Below are 27,004 nucleotides of genomic sequence, written 5' to 3'. Positions count from 1 at the left end.
CCCATAAGACACAGTAGCCCCCTGCCTGGGTATTTACCAAGATAAATTATGTGTCCACACAAAGATGTATAAATGAACATTCGTAGCAGTTTTATTCATGATAGCTAGAAACTGGGGGTGGGGGGGGGTGGGGGGGGAGAAAAATCCCCAAACATCGGTTAACAGATGAACGGATAAGGAAACATTGGAAGGACTGTGTAACGAAATACTACTCAGCAGTAAGAATGAACTGGCTACTGACACTGATAAGTGTGCTATATTAATTGTTAATAATCAAAACGTTACTCTGAGTGAGTGAAGGCAGATACAAAATAGTCCATACTGTATGATCCCATTAATCTGTAGTAAGAGAAAGCTGCTGAGTGGGTGCTGGGGGCGGGAGGCGGGGCGAGGGCGCTAACTGCAAAAGGGCACGGGAGGGCTTCTGCCGCGGTGCAAACATTCTGTGTCCTGATTGTGGTGGTAGTTACGTAGGTTTGACTCACCTGTCACAATTCATCAAACTGTGCATCTAGAATGGTCTATCTTCTTTCTTTTTGTATTTTTATTTTAGAGAGAGAGAGTGAGAGTGGGGGAGAGGGGCAGAGGGAGAGAGAGAGAGAGAGAGAGAGAGAGAGAGAGAGAGAGAGAGAGAATCCCAAGCAGGCTCCACCCTCAGCACAGAGCCCACTGTGGGGCTTGATCCCATGACCCTGGGATCATGACCGGAGCCGAAATCAAGAGTCAGTCGCTCAACTGACTGAGCCACCCAGGTGCCCAAAAGGGTCTATTTTCTTGTATTAAGTGATACTTCATGAAGTTGATCAAAATTCATATTTGCTTTATTATTTTAGAATACTTAGGGAAATACAGGATTATAAAAGGAAGAACAAACCCCCAAAATCCTTACAACCAGAGATCGCCACCGTCAACATTTCATGTTTCCTTCCAGGTTTTTTTTTTTTTTTTTTTCCCTGTTTTTCTGTGTGTAAGTGTTCCACCCTTAACTGTCTTATTCGAATAATAAAGAAAGCAAGTGGAAAGTCTCCATCGTGAGGACGTTTTTGCTATGACTTTATTGGGCCTCAGAGCACTGGCGATGATAGTGAGAAGGTTTTGTCCTGTATATCCAAATATATTGAGAGGAAATGAAAATGTTTAGTCTGGTGAAGGGACATACTGGGGAAACAGGTGTGTGTGTGTGGCGGTGGGGGGGGGGGGGTGGGGTGGTCCTGGTCATTGGCTTCCTGAAAGAACAGGAGGAGGAGGAGGAGTCAGGGAAAGGAGGAAGGGGCTGCAGAGGGTGGGGTCAGGGAGTTATTGGGGGGGCCACATCTGTGCAGTCTTTAGAACTTTATGATAGAGTTGTCCACAGGGCAGGGTCAGGGAGTTACAGGGGCCTACAGGTGCCATCTTTGGAACTTCCTGATAGGAGAGTTGTCCACGGGGCAGGGGCAGGGAGTTACAGGGGCCTACACCTGTGCCATCTGTAGAACTTCCTGATAGGAGAGTTGTCTATAGGTGGTGGAGAGCTTCTTGCTCTGTAAGTGTGCAGTGAAAGCTTGGTGACCATCTCTTGGGGATGTTGTAGGAAGGATGCTTGCATCAGGATGGGGTGAGATCAGATGCCTTTGAAGTGGCTAGGGTTGTTTGGTGCTTTGTAAGCAACACAAACGGACTCTAGTTCTCTTTACAGAATCCGTTGAGAGCATATGGGGTATCCCATTCATGCAGTACCGGGCCTTAGAAAGTATGGGGATCAGAGTAGCTCTTGGATCTAGGTGGCAGGAACTGATAGGCAGCCTTTGCAGGGTGACACTACGATTCAAGAATCAAATTCCCAGGAGAAAGACCGGGATTGATCCTGGGTCACATTGCCAACCCCTTGGCAGAGGGAGAGCTGCAGCCTTGATCGACTGTGCACAGTGGAGATGGGCCGGCCTCCCAAAGGAGAATCAACATGCCAGTCACCAGAAGAAGGGGCAGTGAATGCTGGACCGAATGGCAAAACCAACAGATACCTCCTGCTGAATGTCCATAGCTCTGTCTTTGATTTGGTGATTTTTGCAAATATTCACACAGCAGGCCGCCCTCCTTGCTGAGTTTGTAAGCCAGAGAATTAAGCTTTCTCTGTTTGCTTTTTAGAGTGACTGAGATTGATGTGATTTATTTCTCTGGGCTTCAAGCCACTCAGCTCCAGAGGCACAGTTTGGTGGATGTGACTCATTGTCGTGTCCAGAAAGGCCTCGGTGTTGTGGATCTCTGGTCCCTCCTTCAGGAGCAAGGATAGGAGCTGGGAGTAGGCAGATGGTATAAATCACAGTTGCATCCGTGAGAGTGAGTCGCATGTGCCCACCCTAGGGGCACACTTACTGAAAAGAAGCTCAAGTAACAGGTGTCTGTGGATAAAGACTTGTCAGTTGTTATATCTTCTGGTGCTTTCTCTTACGGAGCAAACTCCTAGGTGTATTTTTCTTCATTGAGGGCTGCAGTATTTACAGGAATTAAGGGAAGAGTGAGGCACTGTATCCTACCTTTCCTTGATTCACCCACACAGACCGATCCAATTGAGTGTTCTTAACACCAGACTCCTAATTAAAATAGAAAAGAGGTTTATTTACAGGAATACATGAAGCACAGGAGAAAATAGGAGACCTCACTGGCCATTCTTCAACTTCTCACCTTTCGGTTTATTAGTCCGAAGTCCTTTGGTCTCAAGAAACAAAAACCCAATTCAAGTTGGTTTAGGCAAAGAGGGATTTTTATTTTTTTATTTTTTTAACGTTTATTTATTTTTGAGACAGAGAAAGAGCATGAACAGGGGAGGGGCAGAGAGAGAGGGAGACACAGAATCTGAAACGGGCTCCAGGTTCTGAGCCGTCAGCACAGAGCCCGACGTGGGGCTTGAACTCACAGACCGCGAGATCGCGAGATCGTGACCTGAGCTGAAGTCAGACACTTAACCGACTGAGCCACCCAGGCGCCCCCAAAGAGGGATTTTTAACTTGTCTCGAAAAGTCGAGGGGTGGGGATTCAGGCCTGGCTGGATCCAGGCGCTCCTACGCGGTCATCAGATATCTCTTCGCTCTGCTTTTCTCTTTGTTGGCTTCACTGTCAGAACAGTGTTTTTCTTTGTGGTAATGAAGATGACACATGCAGACTGATTCCCTACCAGCTTAGCAGCACTGCTGGAAAGGATGGCCTCTTTCCTAATAATGCCAGCCCAAGCGCTGAAACTGATTCTCATTGGGTAGCTTGAGTCACATGCCCATTCCTGAATCCACACTGTGGCCTGGGTCCTACCTCCACACCCCCGGGGAGCCAGAGGGGGAGGGCCCCCTTAGCCAGCTCACAGGAACTAGGGGGTCAGAGAGGGACCGTTTGCCAAAGGGGAAACACGAAGGATGGATGCTGGTTAGGCCAGACAAGAGATGCCCACCACGCCTGGTTCTGGGACCGAGTTTTCTGATCTGAATGCGTCTAGGGCTAGATCCGCCTGGTGAATGAGGGGATGTTGATATTTTCACTCAGGCCGTGGCATTATGTCCTGCTGGCCCCACTTTCGGAGTCTGATCAAAAGAGGGAGGCCAAGGGGTCAAGAACAGTCTCCAAGTGTTATCCAAACAAGCAGGATGTTCCCAGCAGCTGTCCCGCCTGGGGGCCTGCCTCCCTAGGGTTGGTATGGCAGAAGGTGGTGGTGGGGGGTGGTTTTCTCCTCACGGCTTTATTTACTTCTGAGGCCTATTATTTACCTCTTGTTGGCTCTGCTGCTTTTTCTTGCTTAGTTAAATAAATTTGGTAACATTATAAACGAAAACATTCCTTTCCTGCAATTGCTGACCACTGCAAGGTTATTGCTTTTGCTTTTGTGTGGTTCCCGCCCCACTGCTTGGCTGTTGATAAACAAATGAAGTTTGCTTCTTCCTTAATCCTCCTCGGAGCTTTAGGAAGTCCTTATGAGATTGGGTAGTAAATGGTCGCCCACCCATGTGATGGAGTAAGATGCAGTTGTGGAACTAGAATGGGGTCGTTCTTTGCATATTGAGATGGAATGGGCCCCCAGATGTCTTCGTTTGGGAAAAAGCATGAGTGGATTCTGCAGATTAGCAATGCTTTTCAACATGTGACTCTTCTGGGGAGCTTTTTAAGTGTACCTGTCCTCAGCCTCTCCCCCCACACCCCTTACTACTCCCCAATTAATTAGACTCTCTGGAGGTGGGACCTGAGCACTGATCTGTTTCCAGAACCTCAGGCCACTCAGTGTACAGCCAGGGCTGAGAACCGTGGTTTAGAATTGTATCATATGGGGAAAACCAAAGGGCCATAGATTAAAAATACCAAAAAGGAGATCCAGAATGTCTCACTCCATTTATGGGTGTAGACTCATGTGCTCACACACACGCAGAGAATATTTCTAGAAGGACGCACAAGAAACTGGAGAGACTAGTTCCCTCTGATAATGGAGTAAAGTAGTGATTCTCGACCGTATGCTCATCTGCAGTGTTTGAATTTGAAACCATAAGCTGGCATACTGGTTCAAAAGGAAATCTGACTGCACACAGGACTGGGAGGCAGCCCTCTGAGCTCACGCGGCTTGACTGTTGGGGCCAGCCGCCTATGGATCCGTACGAACTGCCCCACTGCTCCTGGCCGCAGCTGCTTGCCTCTTGACTCAGCCATGGTGAGCGATGTCTGAATGTGAGAATGACCAAAGAGCCCATTCGTTCATTCATCCATTCGTTGTTGATGCATTCATTCATATTTTTACTAAGAATTAGACGGGAGGCAGGCACACTCCAGGCACATTAATCTGGTCTCATTCTCATAATCCTGTATGAAGTAGGTGGTCTTATTCCTATTCTGTGGTTGAGGATATTTTAGTTCAGAGATAATATGTAACCAGCGTGAGTCAGGATGACCCACAAAAGCGGAGCTCGTAAACTGGAGAGACTCGATGTCTTTGGGGGGGTCGTGCAGAACTTTAAAAAAAATCCTATCTGGCCGTGCTGGGCTGGTGACTCCAGGGCTGCTGTTGGATGGAGTGTCTCTGGGATGGGTATGCGTTCTCCACTTCAGTTCAGCCACCTTCCTCTGCTGGATTGCACCGGCTTGCTTCACTTAGTCACAAGGGCTAGTCTCAGTAGGCATTTGAGTTTGTAACCCCTGCTTTAAAGTAAGTAGGATGAGCCACCCATTGTCCGTGGGGCTCCTGAGTTGAATTATCATGTGGCATGTGTCATTTCTATTCCAATCTGGCTTTCAGTATGCCGGCGGGAGCTCCTCTGCCTTCAGTTTCCTTTGTGGATTGCATATGATGGTCTGCTGGCATGGATATGTTTGTGGAACAAATTTGCCCAGTAGGGGGTGAGGAAAATGCGTTATGGAAAGGGAGAGTCATCTAGCCTGGGCAGGAGTGTTGAGGCACAGGAGTCAGAAGAGACAAGACTAAAGTTACACTGTGGTTATACTGTCAATGGATGCCAAGCTACAGAATTCGAACTTTGTTCTTAGGCCAGTGCTGTCCAATAAGACTTTCTATGATGAGTGTCCAATATGGTAGTTTCTAGATTAAGCAATTGCAATAGTTGAGTGTCCAATATGGTAGTTTCTAGCCACTTAAGATTAAACACTTGCAATAGTGTGGTTAGTGTGAATGTGAAACTGAATTTTATTTATTGTATTTACCTAGTTTAAAAAAATTTTTTTAATGTTTATTTATTATTGAGAGACAGAGAGGCACAGAGTGTGAGCAGGGGAGGGGTAGAGAGAGGGGGAGACACAGAATCCGAAGCAGGCTCCGGGCTCTGAGCTGTCAGCACAGAGCCCAACACAGGGCTCGAACTCACAAACTGTGAGATCATGACCTGAGCCGAAGTCAGTCGCCCAACCAACTGGGCCACCCAGGCGCCCCTTATTTACCTAGTTTTTAAATAAGTTTTTAAAACTTTATTTATTTTGAGAGAGAATGTGTGCGAGAGAGTGCAAGTGGGGGGAGGGGCAGAGAGAACGAGAGAGAGAGAGAGAGAGAGAGAGAGAGAGAAAGAAAGAGAGAGAGAATCCCAAGCAGGCTCCGCACTGTCAGCACAGAGTCTGATGTGGGGCTTGATCTCATGAACCGTGAGATCCTGACCTGAGCTGAAATCCAGAGTTGGACGCTTAACCGACTGAGCCACCCAGGTGCCCCTGAGGACCTCAATCTTAAGTTTTACCTGATGAATTTAAATAAGCATGGCCCCATGTGGCTAGTGGCTGCCATTGGTCACTGCAGCTTTAGGCAGTAGGCAGCTAGTGAGTGTGTCAGAGCAGGGAAAGGATATAAAGAGTGAGTTTTCAGAGCATGAATTTTTAAAGAGTGTGTAGGCTGCATGGGGTGGAGGGGAGTAGGTAGGAATCTTATTGACAATACTTAGTATCTGTTTGGCACTTACTGTGTCCATACACTGTGCCAAGATTAATTCATAAGCCTAATAACAACTCTGTCAGAAAAGTACTATTATTGTTTCTGTTTTATAGACTGGGAACCAGAGACACAGCAAGGTCAATGGACTTATTCAAGGTCACAGAGCTAATAAATAGTGGCACCTGCTGTAGAATCCAGGCAGCTAGGCTGCAGAGCTTGTCCCACGAACCCCTGTAACCTGGAAGGAAGTAAAATCAACCTTCCTTGAGAGCTTGCTTCATGCCCTCCTGCTGCACATTTGTACATGACATCTCATTTAGAAATCATGGCTGTTGTGTGACATTGGTGGCCACAGCTCCTTTGCAGTTCTGGAAGACCTTGGCTCTTAGGGATGCGATATCAAGGTGGACTCGTCCATTTCTGGGGGAGACCAGGCTTCGTGGCAAGATTGCGTGTCTGAGTTGCTGGGGGCAGTTAGGGTGGAATCAGTGGGGAATGTACAAGAGGATATGGTATAAAAGATGTTGCGAAGGAAGATTCAGTAAGATTTAGCAACTGACTGGATGGCGGGGGTGAGGAAAGCGGGGGAGGATTTCTTCTGGAACAGTGAGATAGATGACAAACACAAAAGCAGTGACACCGTGTTAGTTGAGTGTGGGCTCTAGAGGAAGACAAACCTGGTTGCTGGTGCAAGAAGTGCCACTGACTAGCTGGACGCCCTTGGACACGTCGTTTCTCTCTAAGCATTAGCACCTCTGTCAACACAATGCAGGTCAAAACGTCTTCCTCACAGGGCCGTGATGAGGCTCGGGTGAAATCACGGATGTGAAATCCCTCTGTGAACTCAAGTAGTGTGACCGTGTGGGTCAGTCTTCTGAATGCCAGGGGGCCAGGCGTTGGGTGCAAACCGTGCCTTTGATTGTGGAGATGGTTTGGGAAAACATACGGGGGAGCCCTGCCTCATCTTGGACACTAGGCAGAGTTTCATGCCTGTGATTTGGCTTTGACCCGGGAGGAAAAAGGGGTCCTCCCCAGCCGTTGCAAAGCAAGATACGAGGACTGCTGGTTCCAACTCCAGTGTCCCTGTCCATCCAGCACTTTGTGTGTGTTGTCTCGTTTAAGCTTCAAAACAGGCTTCTGAGAGTAGATACTCTTATTGTTCCCATTTTGGGGACAAGAAACTGAGGCCCAGAGAGGTGTAGTGGTTGGAGTAATGGCTTCAGCGTATAGGTGGTAAATGAGGGTTCAAACCGAGGTCCAGCAGAGCCCAGAGTAACTCTTGGCAGAAGACAGGATTTTCTCTCTTGCAAGCCAGCTGTTTGGAAGCTGAGACAGGTGCGGGCTGAGGAAAGAGCTGAGGGCCCTTCTCTTCCTTCTCCCTCCACAGACACCTGCAATTAGCACTGGAATTTCTGTCTCGGGCGGATGTCGCAGGATTCGGGGACAGAGATTACTTCCAGGGATGTCAGTTTGCCACTAGAGATCTCAGTGAGAATGAGGTAGAAGGGGAGAATCAAGTCCGAAAGGAAAAAATGAAATGTTGATAACTTGATTCAGACCCCTTTGGATGCAATGAATACATTATAGTGGTTAGAATTGGGAATTTAGGGGTGGGGTGCAGTGTGAAATGAAGTCAGGATCCCAGTGTGTTCTTGGGACAGATGCTCCAGAGAAGTGCCCTGGGCTTTTGACCAAGGTCTTCTGCTTCTGGGATCAACCAGTAGCTGGGATATTGTTTTCCTATCGTTGCTGTAGCAAGTTACTGCAAACATACTGGCTTATTACAACACAGATTCATAATCTTACAGTTCTGGAGGTTAGGAGTCTGAAATGGGTCTTATGGGGCTAAAATCCAGGTCTTATGGGGCTAAAATCAGCAGGGCTGAGTTCCTTCTGGACGCTCCAGGGGCAATCTGTTCCATGCCTTTTCTATCTGCTGGAGGCCACCCACATTCCTTGGCTCGTGTTCCTTTCCAGCAGTGACATCACTCCAAACTCCGCTTCTGCTGTCACATCTCCCCCTCTGACTCTGACCCTCCTGCCCCCAGCTGGTAAGGACCCTTGCGATTACATTGGTCCCACCAGTATAGTCCAAAATAATTCGCCATCTCAAGATCCTTAATTTAATCACATCTGCAAAGTCTGTTTTTCCACCAAAGGTAACATTCACAAGTTCCACAGATTAGGACATGGACGTTTTTGGTGAGGGTTGGAGGAAGGCATTATTCTACCTACAAAGCTGGCCTGTGACCTTCACGATCTTACATGTGAAAAGGGAGGGGTGGAGGTGGATAGAGCTGGGACCTTTCAACTCATTCTCTACTAGAGCTGAGTCCTAATTTTCCCTTTTAGGTCATGCATGCATTCTTCCACCTGACCCTTGGACAGTTTCGTTGCTTACCTGACCCCCAGGCATTTGAGTTTGAGACTCCAGTGTATAGTCCTAATGAAGCATGGCTACAGGCTGGATTCTGAGGGCTGAGGGCTGTGGACTGCGGGCTTTTAACTTCTGCAGAGCAAGGAGCTATTGAATAAACCATGAAGGATCTAGGAATTCTTGGCTCTTACCAAGTACCTGTTTGAAAGCAGGACCTGGTGTGTGTTTCACAGCTCAGTAAATGTTGTCTCTTTTTAAAGAAAAACTGATTTTACCCTGAATTTGCCAAACAGAAATGAGGGGGTGTTTATTTGTATCACAAAAGGATTTAGTTTGTTTCTTTAAATAGCCAGCCTTACTACTTTTCTTTATAGTGTTTTAGTTAATGGGGAATTTGATTTACACAACTTCCAGAAACGCATTGTGTAAAGGAGGTACTTGTACCAGAAGCTCATCGATGTTCCAGTATGTTCCCAGCTTCTCCGTGGAGTAGGCTGGAGTGTAGTCAAGTCACTTGGCGCATTGATTCTAGCTTGGTGGCAATGGGTTATTTCTGTGGTCAGTTGGAAGGCTCCCTTGAAGAGACCTTGACAATGGCTGCTGTACATCTATCCCTGTTCTTGGTGGTGGACTGTGGAAGGCCTGCCAGAGCTCCGTGTTACCAAGAGGTTGGTTGGTTGGGCTTTCTTTTTCTTCTGTGGCTGATGGTAATTCGTTCTTTTCTTCGTTGATTCACCAAATACTGGTTTACCAAGTATCACTTATGTACCAGGAATTGGAGCAGACACTAGGAAAGTAGAGATGAATCCTGCCCCCTGCCCCCTTAAAGAGACTAAGGATGAATAAGATCTTAACTGACATTTAGATGTTTTGAAGAAAGAGTCTAGACCACAGTGGCTACTTGTAAATGGCGGTGGTGGGGAAGAACTTCTCTAAACAGCTCTGGGTTGAAATTAGAACCGAAAGAGACCACTTAGTAACTTAAAAATGGCAACTCAGTATAAAACATACAATGCCACCAAAGCTATACTTGAAAGGGAAGTTTTAGCTTTAAAATCTTTAATTAAAAAAAATTTAGTGTTTATTTATTGAGATAGAGACAGACAGAGCATGAACAGGGGAGGGGCAGAGAGAGAGGGAGACACAGAATCTGAAGCAGGCTTCAGGCTCTGAGCTGTCAACACAGGGCCTGATGTGGGGCTTGAACTCTCAGATCGTGAGGTCATGACCTGAGCTGAAGTCAGACACTTAATTGACTGAGTCACTCAGGTGCCCCTAATTTTTTTTTTAAGTTTATCTAGTTATTATTTCTGAGAGAAAGAGAGAGAGAGAGCGAGCGCACAAGCAGGGGAGGAGAAGAGAGAGGGGGAGGGGATGCGGAATCTGAAACAGCATCCAGGCTCTGAGCTGTCAGCACAGAGCCTGATGTGGGGCTCCACCCCACAAACTGCGAGATAATGACCTGATCCGAAGTTGGATGCTCAGCCAACTGAGCCTCCCAGGCACCCAAAAATCTTGAATTTTTAATGAAGAAGAATGGGAATAAATTAACTGAGCTGTTCATTCAAGAAGCTTGAGAAAGAACTATAAATAATAGCAGCAGACATTTGATGAATACTCCTAATATCCTCGGCACAGTTCTGAGCATGTATTAACTGACTTAATTCTGACAACACCCTTGTGATATGGTTGCTGTATTATCACCGTCATTTTCTAGAGAAGAAACTGAGGCCTAGGGAGATAAGATAATGTGCCTAGGATCCACACCTCGCCACCTGACTCCAGAATTCATCCTCCTAACTAGGAAGTAATGCAATAACAAATATGGATAAGTAGTACAATTAAAATAAGCAGGGCAATAAAAATAAAAGTAGCAATGAATAACGTAGAAAAAAAGCAGTTGAATTGAGAAACATATCCATGATTTGCATCTCTAATGGTAGAAAAATAAAATAGACAATGAATGGGACAAATCTCTGGAAAAAATAAAAAGAGAAACTAACTAAAAATACAATGTGAAGAAAGAATGAGAAGGTGCATATTATCATCCCAGATGAGCAGACACAGTGGACATACACTGAGGAGAACACTATGGACAGTTCCCAAGGGAAGTATAAATTCTAAGAATTAGTTTGAGAAGAAAGTGAGGGAGAGGTAAAGCTGGTAAAAGTTCAGAATGGGCAGGGCTGTCTGTTTTCATCCCCTTTTTTCCACGTTGTTCTGAAAGTTGCAGACGTTGAAATATGAGAAGGAGGGGGAAAGATAAGGAAAGAAAAGAGGTGTATCAGAGAGGAAAAAAAATATTATTAATGGGTCTAATATGTTTCTTTTTCTAGAAACCTCAAAGAAAGCAACTGAAACCCAGAAAAAACTATTAAGAGTTTAAAAAAATGCTTACGAAATAAATATATTGTTTCTCTATTTGTAAACCATCACCAGTTGGAAAATAAAATGGAAAAAAATGTCCAAATCACAATTGCGTAAAAAAAGGTTCCCTCGACTCATACTAAATGAGAAATGTGTAGGACCTGTGGAGAAAATTGAAGACTTCATTAAATGACACAAAGTCAGATTTTAACAAGGGGACACCCTATTCCTGATAGAAAGACTCATTGTTTGTAGAAGTGTCAGCTCTCTTGACACTTTTCTAAATTTGAGACAATTTCAAACAAAGTTCCAGTGAATATTTCTTTGCGGGGGGTGGTTGACTAAATACAATTCCAATAAGAATTCCATTGGTATTTTTAAAAGCTTGGTAAACTGATTCTAAAGTTCACTTGGAAGAATAAACACACAGTGATTGCCAAGAAAATGTTGGATGTAAGGATAATGAGAGAGGACTTGCCCTGCCGAGATGTAACATATTATAAAGCTACTATCATTAAAACTCACACTGCTGTGCTCTAAGACATACCAGTGGAAGAGAACAGAAGGTCCAGAGACAGACCCCAGTGTATAGGAAGGGATGGATTATCAATGAAACACATTGGGACAACTGATCACCTATTTGGACCAAAAAAAAAAAGGCAAAGTAGATTCCCATGCACATCAGGTGCCAAGAAATTACAGACGGATTAAAGAATTTGAAGTGCAAGTCATTCTATACAGGAGTAAAAAAAGAAAAGAATATAATATTTATATGAAATTTGGGCGTGTGGGAGGGCCTTTTCAAGTGTAGTTGGATTGAGTTTTCTTTGTCCAGTTTTTTCTTTCAGTAGTCTGAAAATTATACGTAATATTTCTATTCTTGTTCTTAATTGTTAGCACATATATTCAAGCTTATGGTGTCTTACATGTGTCTTCTCAGTATCCATAACCTCTTGAGGAATAAGACAAGACTCTTTGCACATCTCAGTGTTACAGCCCTTCTCCCACCCCCATTTCTTATGACTTAGATTCTTCCTCCTCCTCACTCCCTTTGTGTGTGTGTGTGTGTGTGTGTGTGTGTGTGTGTGTGTGTGTGTTTTAAAGATTAAAAAAAAACCTAATCTCTACACCCAATGTGGGCTTGAACTTAACAACCGTGAGGTCAAGAGTGGTATGCTTTACCAACTGAGTGGGCCAGCTGCCCCTCCCTCTTTGTTTTTGTTCTTTCTTTCACTACTGTTTCTTATGCCTCTTTTCATTCATTTTTTGGTGGGGTTATTGTTTTGTGGGGTGTATATACTCTAGTACTCCTTTTGTGGGAAGTAAATTTTCTAGGTTCCTGTATTTGGAAATGTCTTTATTTTGTACCTTCATTTGAATGCCATTTTGGCTTCGTATGAGGTTTTCAGTTGAAATGAATTTTCCTAAGCCTTTGAAGATACTGCTCTATCATATTCACGAACTCAGAATTGCAGATGAGAAATCGGATGTCAAAATTACTTTGGTTCCTTTTTTGGTAGTCTTCTCCCTCCTCTCTTCCTGCCCCTGCTGGACATGTTGGAATGATCCCAGATACTGTCACTCTCAGTCTTTTCTTCCTTTATACATACTGATGCTTGCTTGATTGTTTCTTTCAAATTAATGACTCAAATTCTTCTTAATCTTTAGGGAATTTTCTTTTTCTATTTTCTTTGATTGCACCTTTACCAGTCTCTCTGTTCTCTCTTGAACATCCATTTAGATGGATATTAAAATGTTTGGATCTATCCTCCATGTTTGTATCATTTCTTCTATGCCATCCCACACCTTTTGTTGAATTCTGGGGCAGTCCCTCAATTTAGACTTCCAGTTTGCTAAATTCCTCTTTAGCCGTGTCCATTCAGCTATCACCCCAACCCCTGAGTTTCCAATTCTGGCAATAATATTTTTCATTCCCTGACCTGTGTTTTTCTTTGACTCTTGGTTTTGTTTCAAAATGGAAATAGGCTTATTTTCCCTGATTATATAACTAATATTTACTCATTGTAAACACTTTGAACAATATAGAAAAATGTAAGGTTGAAAGTGGACATAATTGGTGTTCTGTGGAAAGGAGGTGTATGCAAAATGACCTCTAAAGGCTGAAGGAGTCACAGGACCAAAGTGGGGGAAAAAAAAGCCAAATCCAGCTTGGTAAGAAATGATTCAGCAAGGGGACTTACAGACAGAAGCAGGTTTTGGGTGGATGCAAGATGAGTAGATCTCCACAGCCCCAACTTCCACAAGCCCTGCTTTCATAGCCCCAGAGGCTGGGGAGTATGTGTTCGTAGACCACTTGGGAGAGACACTCAAGCAGGGTTGTGTGTCATAGTCCTATCTCCAGAGCACATCAAGAACATTATGTTCCAACCGTGTCCTTGAGGGTGTGGTTGAACCAAACAGAATGAGGCTGGGGGCTGTGCTCAAGAAGGCTTCAAGGTCACAGAGCCGTCATCATGGCAAATTTGTCCAGATGTCATAAGTCTGGCTCCTGCAACTGGCAATCCTACTGCCCAGAGATAACCATCCCTGGCTTCTGTTGACCATTGTTCATATATTTCTCTTGGCATTCATAGACATATAGGCCCAGAGCGGGACACACACACACACACACACACACACACACACACACACACACTGTTTAACACAAACGTCTTTATACAAAGTATATATGACTCATAAAATACAGTAACTATTAAAACAGAAAAGGGAGTAAGCAAAGGAGAAAGAAATTGCCTCCTTTGGACCTCTTCTTGGTTCCCAACCATGAGGATTTAAAATTTTTGCATTGTGGAAAATACCAAACATACCTGAAAGTAGATGGCTTCAGGCGCCTGGGTGGCTCAGTCGGTTGGGTGTCCATCTTCGGCTCAGGTCATGATCTCACTCCTTGTGAGTTCGAGCCCCGCGTCGGGCTCTGTGCTGACAGCTCAGAGCCTGGAGCCTGCTTCGGATTCTGTGTCTCCCTCTCTCTCTCTGCCCCTCCCTTGTTCATGCTCTGTCTCTCTCTGTCTCAAAAATAAATAAAACATTTTAAAAAAATTAAAGTAGACTGCTGAGTATAATGAATCCTCATGTGTCCATCATTCAGGTTCAAATAATGATTAGTCATGACTAATTGTTCTCCCATCTATAACCCTTCCCTTTCTATCTCCTTCCTGTCATGCTAAATTATTTTAATTAAATCATTTTATCCATAGAGATTTCAGGATGTAGGCTCAAAGATGAGGATTCTTTAACAAAAAAATAACCACATCAAAAATTTTTTAATCCCCTATCCATAGCAGTAATTCCCTCTTATCATCACAAAGTGAATGTATCCATTTTCCTGATTATTTCATTATTGTCCAGACTAGTAACTTATTTAAACTGGTTTCTAAACAGGGTCCACATATTGCATTTAGTTGATAGGTTTCTTAAATCTTTTTGAATATATAAGTTGCTTCTCCACCCAACTCTTTATTTCTTGCAGTTTTCTTTTCTTTTGGAACAGTTTTAATTTTTTTTTTTTCTAATGCTTATTTATTTTTGAGAGAGAGAGTGCAAGCAGGGGAGGGGCAGAGAGAGAGGGAGACACAGAATCCAAAGCAGGTGCAACAGTTTTAAATATACAGAAAACCTGCTAAGAAAGTACAGAGAGTTCTGGGGCGCTTGGGTGGCTCAGTTGGTTGAATGTCCAACTCTTGATTTCCGCTCAGATCGCGATCCCAGGGTCATGAGACTGAGCCCCGTGTTGGGCTCCGTGCTGAGTGGAGCCTGCTTAAGATTGTCTCTCTTTCTCCCTCTGTCCCTCTCCCCTGCTTGCACGCTCTCTCTCTAAAATAAAAAAGTAAAAAAATTAAGAAAGTACAGAGAGTTCCCATATGCTTCCTCAACCCTGTCCCCCCTCAGTTTCTCTATTATCAACATCTTGCAAATGAGATCAGTCAGACAGAGAAAGGTAAATACAGTATAATCTCACTTAGATGTGGAATCTTAAAAACAACAATAACAAAAAACAACTTCGCAGACACAGAGAACAATTTGGTTGGTGCCAGAGGCAGGGGATGGAGGTGGTCAAAAGAACTAAGTTCTGGGCATGTCATGTACTGTGTGGTGATTACAGTTAATAGCACTGTATTGTATATTTGAAAGTTACTGGGAGAGAAATCTTAAAAGATCTTATCACAAGAAAAAATTGGTAACAATGTGGGGTGATGGATGTTAACTAGGCATTTGGGTGATTACTTTGCAATATATACAAACATCGAATCGTTATTTTGTACACTGAAATTAATAATAATGTTACATGTCAATTATATCTCAATTAAAATAACAAAAGGCCTTAAGGTATTGTTATGAGTATCAAACAAAGTAATATATGTAAAGCACTTAAAAAAATCTGTCAGTAGTGTGGTACATTTGTTACAATTGATGAGCTGCTGTGGGTACGCTGTTAGTAACTAAAAGCACAGTGTATATATTAGGTTTCCCACTTTGTGTTGTACATTCCATAAGTGTCCCCACCCCTACAGTATCCTGCAGAAGAGCTTAACTTTTCTAAAAGTCTCTCCTGTCCTCTTTGCAACTACTTTGTTGAAGAAACCATTTGGTTGTCTTGTAGTTTTTCTGCAATGTTGTATATTAGAAAAATTTTTCCTATGGGGCGCCTGGGTGGCTCAGTCTGTTAAGCATCCAACTTCCCCTCAGGTCAGGATCTTGCAGTTTGTGAGTTCGAGCCCCACATGGGGCTGTGTATGACGGCTCAGAGCCTGGTGCCTGCTTCTGATTCTGTGTCTCCCTCTCCCTCTGCCCCTCCCCCGTGCGCTCTCTCTCTCTCAAAAATAAATAAAAATTAAAAAAATTTCTTTCCTCATTGCCTCCCTGTGATGTCAATTTAATATGTGTCTCTGTCACTTGTATTTTATGTAAATCGGTAGTTGGATCCAAGTGCTTGAACTGATTCAGGCTTGATTATTTTGGCCAGAGTATTTGGGTAGGTGGTGAGTACTTCGTGGTAACTTTCATCAGTAGGCAGGCCGAGTCTTTTTGTGATGTTAACAGCCACTGGTGATTGTTGCCCAGGTTCACTGTATCACTAGGGATAGTCTTGAGCTTTCCTGGCCTGTTTCATTCGCTGAGAATATTCCTTGGAAAGATTCTGAGCTGGTTCCTGCAGTGTGGTATGCTTCCTCCAGGAAGCCACAGTTTGGAGTTTGTAAAGGTAGATTTGAAACACACCAACAAAAATCAGTTTAAAAATTTTTTTTATTTTAGAGAGAGAGTGTGTGAGTGGGGGAGAGGGGAGAGGGAGAGAAAGAATCTTAAGCAGGCTTCATGATCAATCCCATGACCCTGCAATGGTGACCTGAGCTGAAATCAAGAGTTGGACGCTCAACCAACTGAGCCACCCAGGTGCCCCCCAAATCAGTTTTATTTTGTATAGAGCCTCTGACTGCCCCTTCCCCCGAGTGTGTAATTCCCAGATAGTGGAGCCATATCATAGATGCATTTAACTCATACAAGTTCAAATATAGGTATGCATGTATTTGGTTACAAACTACTATAGTAACAATGTGAACATTGTGGCTTTTTCTTCCACTCTTGCACTTATAGTTGGCATTGCTTCTGGGTGGGTGGGGTCACGGGTCTGCCATTTCTGCTTACTTTGTTTTTCTGCACGGCCCTTCCTCTTATGCATGTCAGTCTCTGAGTGTGATTCTCGTGTTTAAAGATATGTATTTCTTACACATTCTGGATCTAAACATGAGCTGACGGCATCTTGTGGTGCCCAATCTAAGAGATCACATTCTGTTTCAAAACCAGCGCAAGACCAGACAGCTTAAGTGATCTTTGGGAAGGGGGAGGGGTGTCATTTTGAGCGGTTGTGATCTCTTGAACCCCTAGTTTAACACTTTTGCAAGATGCGGCAGGAGGGTACCCAAGGGTTTGGCTTCAAAAAAGGGTAACGTGTGGAAGCTGATGTCATTGTTTATTTTGGTGTAAAAGCCTTTGCTTTTTGAGAAGTCAGGTTTAATGATCTCTTCCCCCTTTTCCCTCTCTCCCCCCTCTCCACTTCCCTTCCTCCCTTCCTCCTACCCTTATTTTGTCTTTTGCAGTCTGCTGTTTCGTCGTGCACAAGCGGTGCCATGAATTTGTCACTTTCTCCTGCCCAGGCGCTGACAAAGGTCCAGCCTCTGATGTAAGTAATGGGGCGTTGGTCACCTGTCACCTCTCTCAGCCCATAGTCAGTGCCTCCTTTTGGGTAAATAGGAGTATGCTTAGACACCCCCCACCAAAAAAAAAAAAAAAAGTTGGACTTTTTTTTTTTTAACGTTTATTTATTTTTGAGACAGAGAGAGACAGAGCATGAGCATGGGAGGGGCACAGAGAGAGGAAGACACAGAATCTGAAGCAGACTCCAGGCTCTGAGCTGTCAGCACAGAGCCGACACGGGGCTCAAACTCACAAACCGTGAGATTGTGACCTGAGCTGAAGTTGGACACTTAACCGACTGAGCCACCCAGGTGCCCCCCAAAAAGTTGGACTGTTCTTATTCCAAGGCATGAGGTGGTCCCTTCAGCCTCTGAGACATTTTTCATTTTAGCAGAAAGGATAAAACAAAGCATTTCGGGAGTGGGGTGTGACTTCCTAGGAAGCCAGCTAGTTCCCCTCTTATGGTTTTGCTAAATGTCTTCATCTTTGGGGGGGGGGGGGGCGGGGCATGGAGACTGGTGGTCAGATGCTAGATTGTTCCCACTACTGTAAAAATGTAGTCAGGACATTACCTTACGATGCACTTTATAGCAATTTGTGAGGGGATTCCTGATACCAGGGCCCAAGAATTAGGAGGAAAGGAGTTTACCCTGCTATGTGTGTCCCAAAGTCTGGCTATTATTGGTGGGGCAGGGGTTCCTGCTGGGTAAAATAGGCAAATAACTTTTATTTTAATCATTATGAACTTATTTTAATATAGATTAGAAAAATGTGTCTGGTAGTGGTTTTTGAATTTACAGTAGGGATGTAAAATTTCCTACCTAAATAAAGGTATTTAGGTTAAACAAAAGATAAGTTGATTTAAGGAAACTTAATAGTGAATGACTGTATAAGCCCTATAAGGATATGACAAAAGCCTTTGTGGGGGGGTGCCTGGGTGGCTCAGTCGGTTGAGTGGCCGACTTTAGCTCAGGTCATGGTCACACAGTTTGTTGGTTCAAACCCTGCGTCGGGCTCTGTGCTGGCAGCTCGGAGCCTGGAGCCTGCTACGGATTCTGTGTGTCCCTCTCTCTCTGCCCCTCCTCCACCCACACTCTGTCTCTGTCTCTCTCTCTCTCTCTATCAAAATAAATAAACATTAACAAATAAAGCCTTGGTCTAAGTGTGCCCAAAGCTTGGGGTACAACGTCGAAAGCCTACTCAACAGCTGTTCATAGCCCTCCCTGTGTTCTTTCTGGCAGATGTCAGCTATCATGCCAAAAGCTGAAAATGCCTGATACTTGCCTCTCAAGCTCCCTTGTAGTTAGTGAGTGACCAGGTGATCCTGTTCTGCTCAGTGGGACCCTTGGGGGAAACCTTCTAGGAAGGACTTTCTGATAAGAGCAGACATCCCTTCCTTTTTCCTGTTGGGGACTTTTGTGGGAGGATATAATGTATGGAGTTGTGGCAGCACCTTTGAGTTAATGAGGGAGATGCACTCATCCCGAGTCGGGGAGAAGAGTGGCAGGAACCTGTGTCATTGATGACACTGGTGAGCTGCAGAGCCAACTCTGAGTTCTCTTCTGCCCGGAGTGCGTATGTGAGATGAGGAACTCCTCTTAGTAAAGTCTCATTGTTAAGGGGCGTTCTTTTCCATGCAGCTGAACACGCCTTGGTGGGACTGTGCAGCGCGCACACTCTTCCTTTGGCCCAGTAATGAACTGCGTCCCCTGTGTGTGGCTACTACCCCTGCCTCTCTTACTTCGTTCCTGCTTTGGTTCACCTTCCTGGAATTTCCCCCAGTGGCATTGTCTTCATTACTGGGTCGGTCCTTACCCACTTAGACCTGACAGCTGACGGCTGGCCAGTCGTGAGTGGTGACTACCTTCTGTCATTGCATTTGTCGACCAGGGTTGGCCCTCTGTAAGTGGTCATCTGCCATTTCGCTGCAAATCAGGGGCGTAACTGTCGCCACAGCAACATGAACACTCTAGAGCTTGTGGTGACAGTTCCTTTGCTTGGAGACTGTGGTCCTTGGGTTTAAGAACTCCAAAAGTTCACCGTGAAACAACCAAGACTTCTCTGCAGAGAGGAAGATGGGCCCGTTCATCACGTTCTCTTACATCACACTTCCTGGCCCTTTTAATGCAATTCCTTCTCTCGTTCCCCAGGATAATAAGCAGGGAAGTTTGGGGGTTCATCCTGGCTCCATTATGCAGCTCTGAATGTTCATGCAGCCCAAGGCTTCAGTCTCACGCAGCAGCCAAGAGGATGATGTTTCCTGTATCTTGGCTCTATCTATCGACTTTTTTTTCTGTTGCCTAAGACAGAAACTCAGCTCAGACTGGTTTATGTGGAAAGGGAAACTTTTGGTCCCCGAAGCTGAAAAGCCCAAGGGTAGAGAGACTGGCTTCAGACATAGTGAATCAAGGTACCAGAAGGAGGTCCTCAGGACCTTTCTCCCGTTCTTGGCTAAGCTTCCTGTCTTGGTATCTGTTTTAGAAAGGCTTTTCTCCTAAGGGAGCATGAGGGCTGAGATACCTACGGTCTTATGTCTTATCAATGCTGCAGTTCAAATGACAAAGGCTGAAGTCTCATTGTGCCGTGGGTTACCTGTAGCCGGAAGGATGCTGACTGGCCAGGTCTGGTCATGTGCCTACTGCTGGTGTGGAGGCCCCGTTGGCCACTCGGTGATCTGAGCGCTGGGGAGGTGTGGTCCCTCAGAGGAGAACTGGAGAAGAGGTATTGTGTGCTGGTTAAAATCTAGACTGTGGATGGAGCCAGCATTCCTAGGCTCAGATATGGTGACCTTGGGCAACGTAAAGTGCTTACATCTCTTTGTGCCTGAGATTCCTCAGCTGAAAGATGGATAAAATAATACTCTTGTTATGAGTATCCAGTGTGTATATTTATCTGTAGAAGTGTCTGATACATAGCAAGCGCTATATGTGTGAAGATGATGATGGCGGGTGGTAATGAATAACAGTGAATATATGCCGGGCGGGCAGCAAGGACAGATGGCCACCAAGTGATTCTGAAGGACTCACAGGCCCCCTGCCTGCCATTTGGCAGTCCTTCCTAGGGGCATGCAAGCTCCCTAAGTGGTAGGAGACCCCTGTGCGTATGAATGGAGCAGTGCAGCCATTCATTGCTTTGGGTGTGGGGATGGCAGACAGTACTCCCTGCAGCTAGCATGCATAGGATTTGGCAGCCTACTTGGAATGATTCTATCTCTGGACACAGTTCCAAGAAGGTCAGTTGGCACTAAGGATGATAAATCGGTCCAGACTCCTGAACTGGCTTGACTCAGTTCATTGACCTTTTCCCATCTGTGGCTGGAGACATGATTAAAGATCTGGCCACACCTGCTCGCCAACCTGGCCAGGCTTTCTTTTGGCGGCCTGTAAGAGTCATGCAGTTAGGGAGGGATGCCCTCCTCCTGTGTGACCTTGGAGGACCTGGTGTGCAGCAAGCTCGTGGAGCAGACAAGCACAGTCTCCATCTATGTAAAGGGATGTGCTAGGCTCCTTCCTTCTTCTACCCCTTTGCTACTCTAACCCCAGTCTGAGTCAGGAAACATTCTGCATATTTGTAGAACTTTGTGTAGTTGGCATTCTTCTACAGATTGCTCCACATTATGGCCAACTAGGCTAACCTGAGGAAACTTGACGAACAGGCTCTGTCCCGGTGACTTTAGTTGCCGATCCAACCATTCAGTGCAAATGGGAAGAGACAATATAATAGGCATCCGCCAGTGGGGGACCTGAAAATATGGTAGAGTTCCTGGGTGTTACCTCTGGTCATCTGCAGGCATGGTCTTGGTCCCTCCTCACTGGAAGCCCTCGATCCTGTGGTCTCTTGGATTTTGTAGAGCTGTCCATAAGCATTACATATGACATTATAGTTACCCAGCACTTAGAATACTAACCACATACACAGCCTCCCAGGAGATCTTCTTAGAACAAGAAAAGAGGACTTGTCTCTTGGGGCTGGAACTATGGTGAGTCAAGTGAGGTACTTGTCCTGGGCACAAAATGTAAAGGGTTCTTGCCAGTGTCTCTGGATATCTGATGATCTAGGATGGCCCCACTCACATGACTGGCAGTGAGCAGGTTGTCAGCCTGGGTTCCTTGGTTCTCCTCCACATAACCTCTCATCCCCCAGGTAACTAGCTCCGGCTTGTTCACATGGTGGTTTCAGGGTTCCAAGAAGAGCAAGAGAGCATGCCCCAACACATAGGTGCTTTTTCAGCCTGCGCATCATGTTTGATAATGTCCTGCTAAGCAAAGTAGTTTCACGGCCAAGCCCAGATTCAAGTGGGAAGGGAATAGACTCCACTCTTCATGGGGGTGGTGGGGGAAGGATCTCTGGTCAGTCTCCTTAGATCCCATTGACCCAAGAGGCCACCACAGAACAGAATTCCTGGAAACCATCACACTGGACTTCGTAAAAGATCCACAGATCTCAGTGTGGTTCAGAGAGTCATAGACAACCTCATACGGGAATGCATCTCATTTTTTCTCTGCCCCAGGTTTCTATAGGACTTAACCATCTCCAGCTACAAATGGGAAGCTAGGTAATTTATTGATCATGTCCAGAGACAATGGTGGTTAGGACGGTGGACTCTATAGGCAGACCTATCAGAGTCTAGGTCCTGACTCTGCAAGTCATTTGGGGAACTTGGGTGTCTCATTTTCCTTTTCTGTGTCTTAGTTTCCTTATCCGTAAACTAGGATATTAGTACCAACCACATGGGTTTGTTGTAATGATTTTTTAAAAATCCTTAAAATGAAAAAGGGTTAACAACAAACACAGTAGCATTAACAACAAATGGATTAAAAAGCCATTGCATGAAAGTGCTTAGCACACTGCCCGCCACACGGTGAGCCCTTGGGTACAAGTAGCTAAGGGCATTTCGATTGCTCTGTCTACCCCCTAATCATGAATGCACTGATAATTCTGTACAGTGCTCCACCCAGAGCATGCCCTTTTGAGGTAATTGCTGTCTCCATTTCCATTACTTGACACAAAACCTCAAAGTCTGGAGTGCAATGCTGAGAAAAGAGCCTGGGCTTTGGAGCCAGAAAACCTTGGTGTCGAATTTCAATGCTGCCATTTACTTACCGTGCCAGTGATCTTGGGAAAATAATTTAAGTTCTGTAGTCCTTAGTTCATATCTTTAAAATGGGGAAAATAATACCTAAATCATAGTTCCTTTTTGGTGAATACTCAGTGAGACTTGAGCCATATCCAGAATAGTGTCTGGCACAAAAAAGGCACTGAACAAATGGTTTCTGAATTATTATTAATACCTGGGTGAGTCTCTCCTACTCAAGAAGGGATGCCAGTTACCTTCTGACCTGTCAAGGAATAATAGCCAGTGATAATAACTAATTTTGCTGAGCAGGGGCTCTCTGCCAGGCAGTACAGAAGTTACGAAAGGATTCTGTAGGTTTGTCTAAAGACACTTTCTTCAACATTTTATGGTTTTAGCAATGATTTCTTATTCTTTAGAGTCAAGATGCTGAATTAAAGCCGTTGCTATGCCCTGTATCTTCCTGATTACATCACTGGATCAGGGCAGTTAAGGATGATGCACACTAATATTGCATATATCCTTTTGTGTTTTTATTTTATTTTTTTAAAAAGTTTATTTCTTTTTTTTTTTTTTTTAAATTTTTTTTTTCAACGTCTTTTTAATTTATTTTTGGGACAGAGAGAGACAGAGCATGAACGGGGGAGGGGCAGAGAGAGAGGGAGACACAGAATCGGAAACAGGCTCCAGGCTCCGAGCCATCAGCCCAGAGCCCGACGCGGGGCTCGAACTCACGGACCGCGAGATCGTGACCTGGCTGAAGTCGGACGCTTAACCGACTGCGCCACCCAGGCGCCCCTATTTTCTTTAGTAATCTCTACACCCAGTGTGGGGCTTGAACTCATGACTCTGAGATCAAGAGTTACGTGCTCTACCAACTGAGCCAGCCAGGTACTCCTGCTTTTGTGTTTTTGAATCTGGTCTTTATGAAGAAATATATTAAACATGATAAATCATGAGCTAAATGTTAAAGATTTAATAAAAGGAAAATAGAAGATTTAAAAAGAATGTATATATTAAAAAGAATGTGTATATATATTATATATATAATGTATGAATATGTATAAAAATGTGTTTGAAAATCTGGTTGAAATGGACGATTTTCTAGGAAATTCTAACTTGCCAATTTTGTCTCAAGAAGAAATTGGAAACCAGAATAGGCAAGTAACCAAAAAAGAAATGAGAACATTGCCCAAGAAACTTTTCTTCTCCCAGAATAATAGGCTTCGTGGGTAAATGCTCTTGAGAGGAATGAAGGATTTCTGTACATTTTAAACTATATCAGATTACAGAGAAAAAGTAAAGCTTCACAATTTTTTTTAATTGAAAGTAGAGAAACCCTACTGAAATTAGCAGTAGGAAAACAGATTGGCTCGTGGGAAGGACATAGGGAATAGAATAAGCTCCAGGGACAAGGGCCTCAGATACTTGGAACTGGGACCCTGATACTTGCAAGGTGAATTCTCCTCATCACCTGTATCAGTTAGCTTTGCCGTGTAACAAACCACTCCAAAATTTAGTAGCTTGAAGCAACAATCCCTTATTATCTTTCATGATTCTCTGGGCTACTTGGATGGTCTTCTGATCTGAGTCTATTCAGCTGATCTTTGCTGGGCTCTGTTGAGTGTCATTGTCAGACAGTTTCTTGGCTGGTGCTGGATCACCTAGGATAGCCTCACTAACATGACCGCCAGTTGGCAGCCTGTTGGCATGGGTGCTTTGTTTGTCTTCCATGTGGTCTCTTTTCCTCCAGTAGGCTAGCCTAGGCACATTTACACACTGGCCTAGGGTTTCAAGCACGGCAAGAGAGGGAATCCCCAAAGCATAGGTGTTTTTCAAGCCTTCCTTTGTGGCACACCGGTTATGGCTAAGACCAGAATCAGGGGTGAGAAATAGACCTCACCTCTGAAGAGGAGGAGCTACAAAGTTATACTGCCAAGATGCATACAGGAATGGACGAGTCGTGGCCATTTTGCATTCTGCCGCAGTGGCCCTCATCTGTGCCAGCTGTCTTATTTGCCCTCTGGATCCACTCTGCTTTCTCCCTGAGAGACTGACCTGTAAGGACTGCATCACTGGGGGTTGCCTTTCTACCCTGACTCCTGGTTGGGCTCAGCCAGAGGGACCAGTAGATTGGAAAGTGAGGGGAGAGTGAGCTGGGTATTTAACATGGGGTCATCTTGGCTCTACCCTTTGACTAAGGGTTACTCCTCCAAAGGCAGTCTTCTCTACATAATTCTCTCCTTGGGCTCCAGGAGCTACTCTTTGCCCTTGTCCCTTTGCTCTCACTAGCCCCCAGTTACTGCACTGTCCCCTACGGCTTCCCAGCACCATGCCCACATCTTTGCAAGTGGTCCTTTTATGAAACTCTCTTAAGCTCTCTTAATTTGGGTATGACATCTGTTCCCTGCCGGGACTCTGACTGGTTTGTCCTTGCCTCATTTGCTCTTATTGTAGATAGGGCACGTCTATGTCTATCAACCTAATGATAATCAACCCTGTGGGAAGATGGAGACCCAGGGGAAGAAGTGGGCTTTCTCTTGCTGCATTTATAATCAGTCTTGGGGAAGAGTTCTGATTGGTTGATCTTCTGTTGTTGGGAGAATGAGCTCTTAGAGTTATCAGGCCTGGATCATGTGACATCCCTGTGACTCTGAGAGCAGAGTCTGTTATAAGAAGAAGGGTTGGGAAACTTGGATGGGCTGACAAAATCAGTAGCTAACACATGTTATTATTATAAGCTAGCTTGATCACAATTACCAACATAAGCTAATAAAGTTGGCAAAAAAAGTAAACTATACATTGTGTGCCAACTATAATTAAAAGAAGAAAACTATAGGGGTGCCTGGGTGGCTCAGTTAAGCATCTGACTTCAGCTCAGGTCATGATCTCGCAGTTTGTGAGATGATCTCGCTGTCTGAGCTGACAGCTTGGAGCCTGGAGCCTGCTTCAGATTCTGTGTCTCCCTCTCTCTCTGCCCCTCCCCCTACTCTCTCTCTCTCTCTCTCTCTCTTTCTCTCTCTCTCAAAAACACATAAACATTAAAAAAATTTTTTTTAAAAAGTAAACTATAGGGGCCCCTGGGTAGCTCAGTCAGTTAAATGTTTGACTCTTGGTTTTGCCTCAGGTCATGATCTCATGGTTTGTGGGATCGAGCCCCTGCATCAGGCTCTGCACTGACAGCATGGAGCCTGCTTGGGATTCTCTCTCTCTCCCTTTCTCTGCCCTTCCGTTGTTCGTGTGCTCATGCACTCTCTCTCTGGCTCTGTCTCCCTCTCTCTATCAAAATAAATAAATAAACTTTAAAAAAGTAAACCATAGTCAATGATGAGTCTAGATTAACAAATGCTAAATAAGCTATTTAATTGTTGGAATAGATGTATTGGTTCAAATAGACTATTTATTTATTTATTTATTTATTTATTTATTTTAATGTTTGTCTATTTTTTGAGAGAGAGAGAGAGAGAAGCCAGGGAGGGGCAGAGACAGAGGGAGAGAAATCCCAAGCAGGCTCCACACTGTCAGTGCAGAGTCCAACATGGAGCTTGGACTCACAAAGTGTGAGTTCTTGATCTGAGTCATAGACTTTTTTTTAATGTGGAAGAAACAATTTCGAAATTAAAATATAGGAGCAAAGATAAAAGTAAGCCAGCAAGGAATTACGAATTCTGAAAAGTATATATATTAAGATGGTAGAAGTGATAGCAGATAGTATCAGTTATCTAATAAATGTAAATGGATTGAAATTCTCTGCTAAAAGGTAAAGACTATCAGATTGGATAAACAATGTATAATTCTAAGCAATGTATAAGAGAAACTTAAAGCATAGGTTGAAAATAAAATGGGAAGGGGGCCCTGGGTGGCTCAGTCGGTTAAGCGTTTGACTCGATTTTGGCTCAGGTCATATCTCATGGTTCATGAGTTCGAGCTCTGCACCGGGCTCTGTGCTGACAGTGTGGCTCCTGCTTGGGATTCCCTCTCCCCCTTTCTCCCTGCCCCTCCCCTGCTTGCATGAGTGCATGCTCTTTCTCTCTCAGAATAAATAAACATTAAAAAAAAAGGAATCACCTGTCCTCTTAAATATAAATAAAATGGGCAAAGATATACTGCAAAAACATACATAAATATAAAACATGGTCTTAGTAATAATGTCAAAAGAAAGAGGACTCAAGCCGCAAGCATAAACAAGAGGAAGAGGAGGAAAAACGTACCCTAATATATTACTAATGAGTGTGTAAATCAGTATAATCCTTCTCAAGAGAAAATTACCCACATGTATCAAAAGACTTAATGACTTTTCTTTGACCTAATAATTACTAAGCCTAATCCTTTGTACGTAAGAATTACAATTTTAGAAATTTTTGCTGAGGAATTGCTTAAGGATATGCACATATAGGTAGCTAAAGTGATATTCATTGCGTCAGTATTCATACTAACAAAAATTTGGAAACTTCCTAAATGGCTGCCAATTGGGGTTTATGTAAGTAAAATGTATCCCAAATTTGGTTGCTGCACAGTTACTAAAATGTCACAACATCTGGGTAGCCTGCTAACAACTGGAAATGTTCTTTCTTAAAAAAAAAAACAAAAAAAC

At 44.3% G+C, this 27,004-nt stretch overlaps 1 protein-coding gene across 5 annotated transcripts in view; it reads left to right on the top strand.

Moving 5' to 3' along the window:
* PRKCB (protein kinase C beta) overlaps window positions 1-27,004 on the top strand; it is a 331,373-nt gene that overhangs the window by 118,336 nt on the left and 186,033 nt on the right. For all 5 annotated transcript variants that reach the window (XR_013552994.2, XM_078440467.2, XM_078440469.2 and 2 more), the window contains one exon: window positions 17,240-17,322. Coding sequence is in view for 4 of the 5 variants with exons in the window: in XM_078440467.2 (XP_078296593.1) it covers window positions 17,240-17,322 (83 nt within the window). In the remaining variant the exon portion in view is untranslated. The remainder of the gene's footprint in view (window positions 1-17,239; window positions 17,323-27,004) is intronic.

The sequence above is a fragment of the Panthera onca genome, chromosome E3 (assembly GCF_046562875.1).
Source record: "Panthera onca isolate mPanOnc1 chromosome E3, mPanOnc1 haplotype 2, whole genome shotgun sequence".
NCBI lineage: Eukaryota > Metazoa > Chordata > Mammalia > Carnivora > Felidae > Panthera > Panthera onca.
The sequence above is the reverse complement of the archived record's forward strand: the minus strand, read 5'-3'. Positions and strand labels throughout refer to the sequence as shown.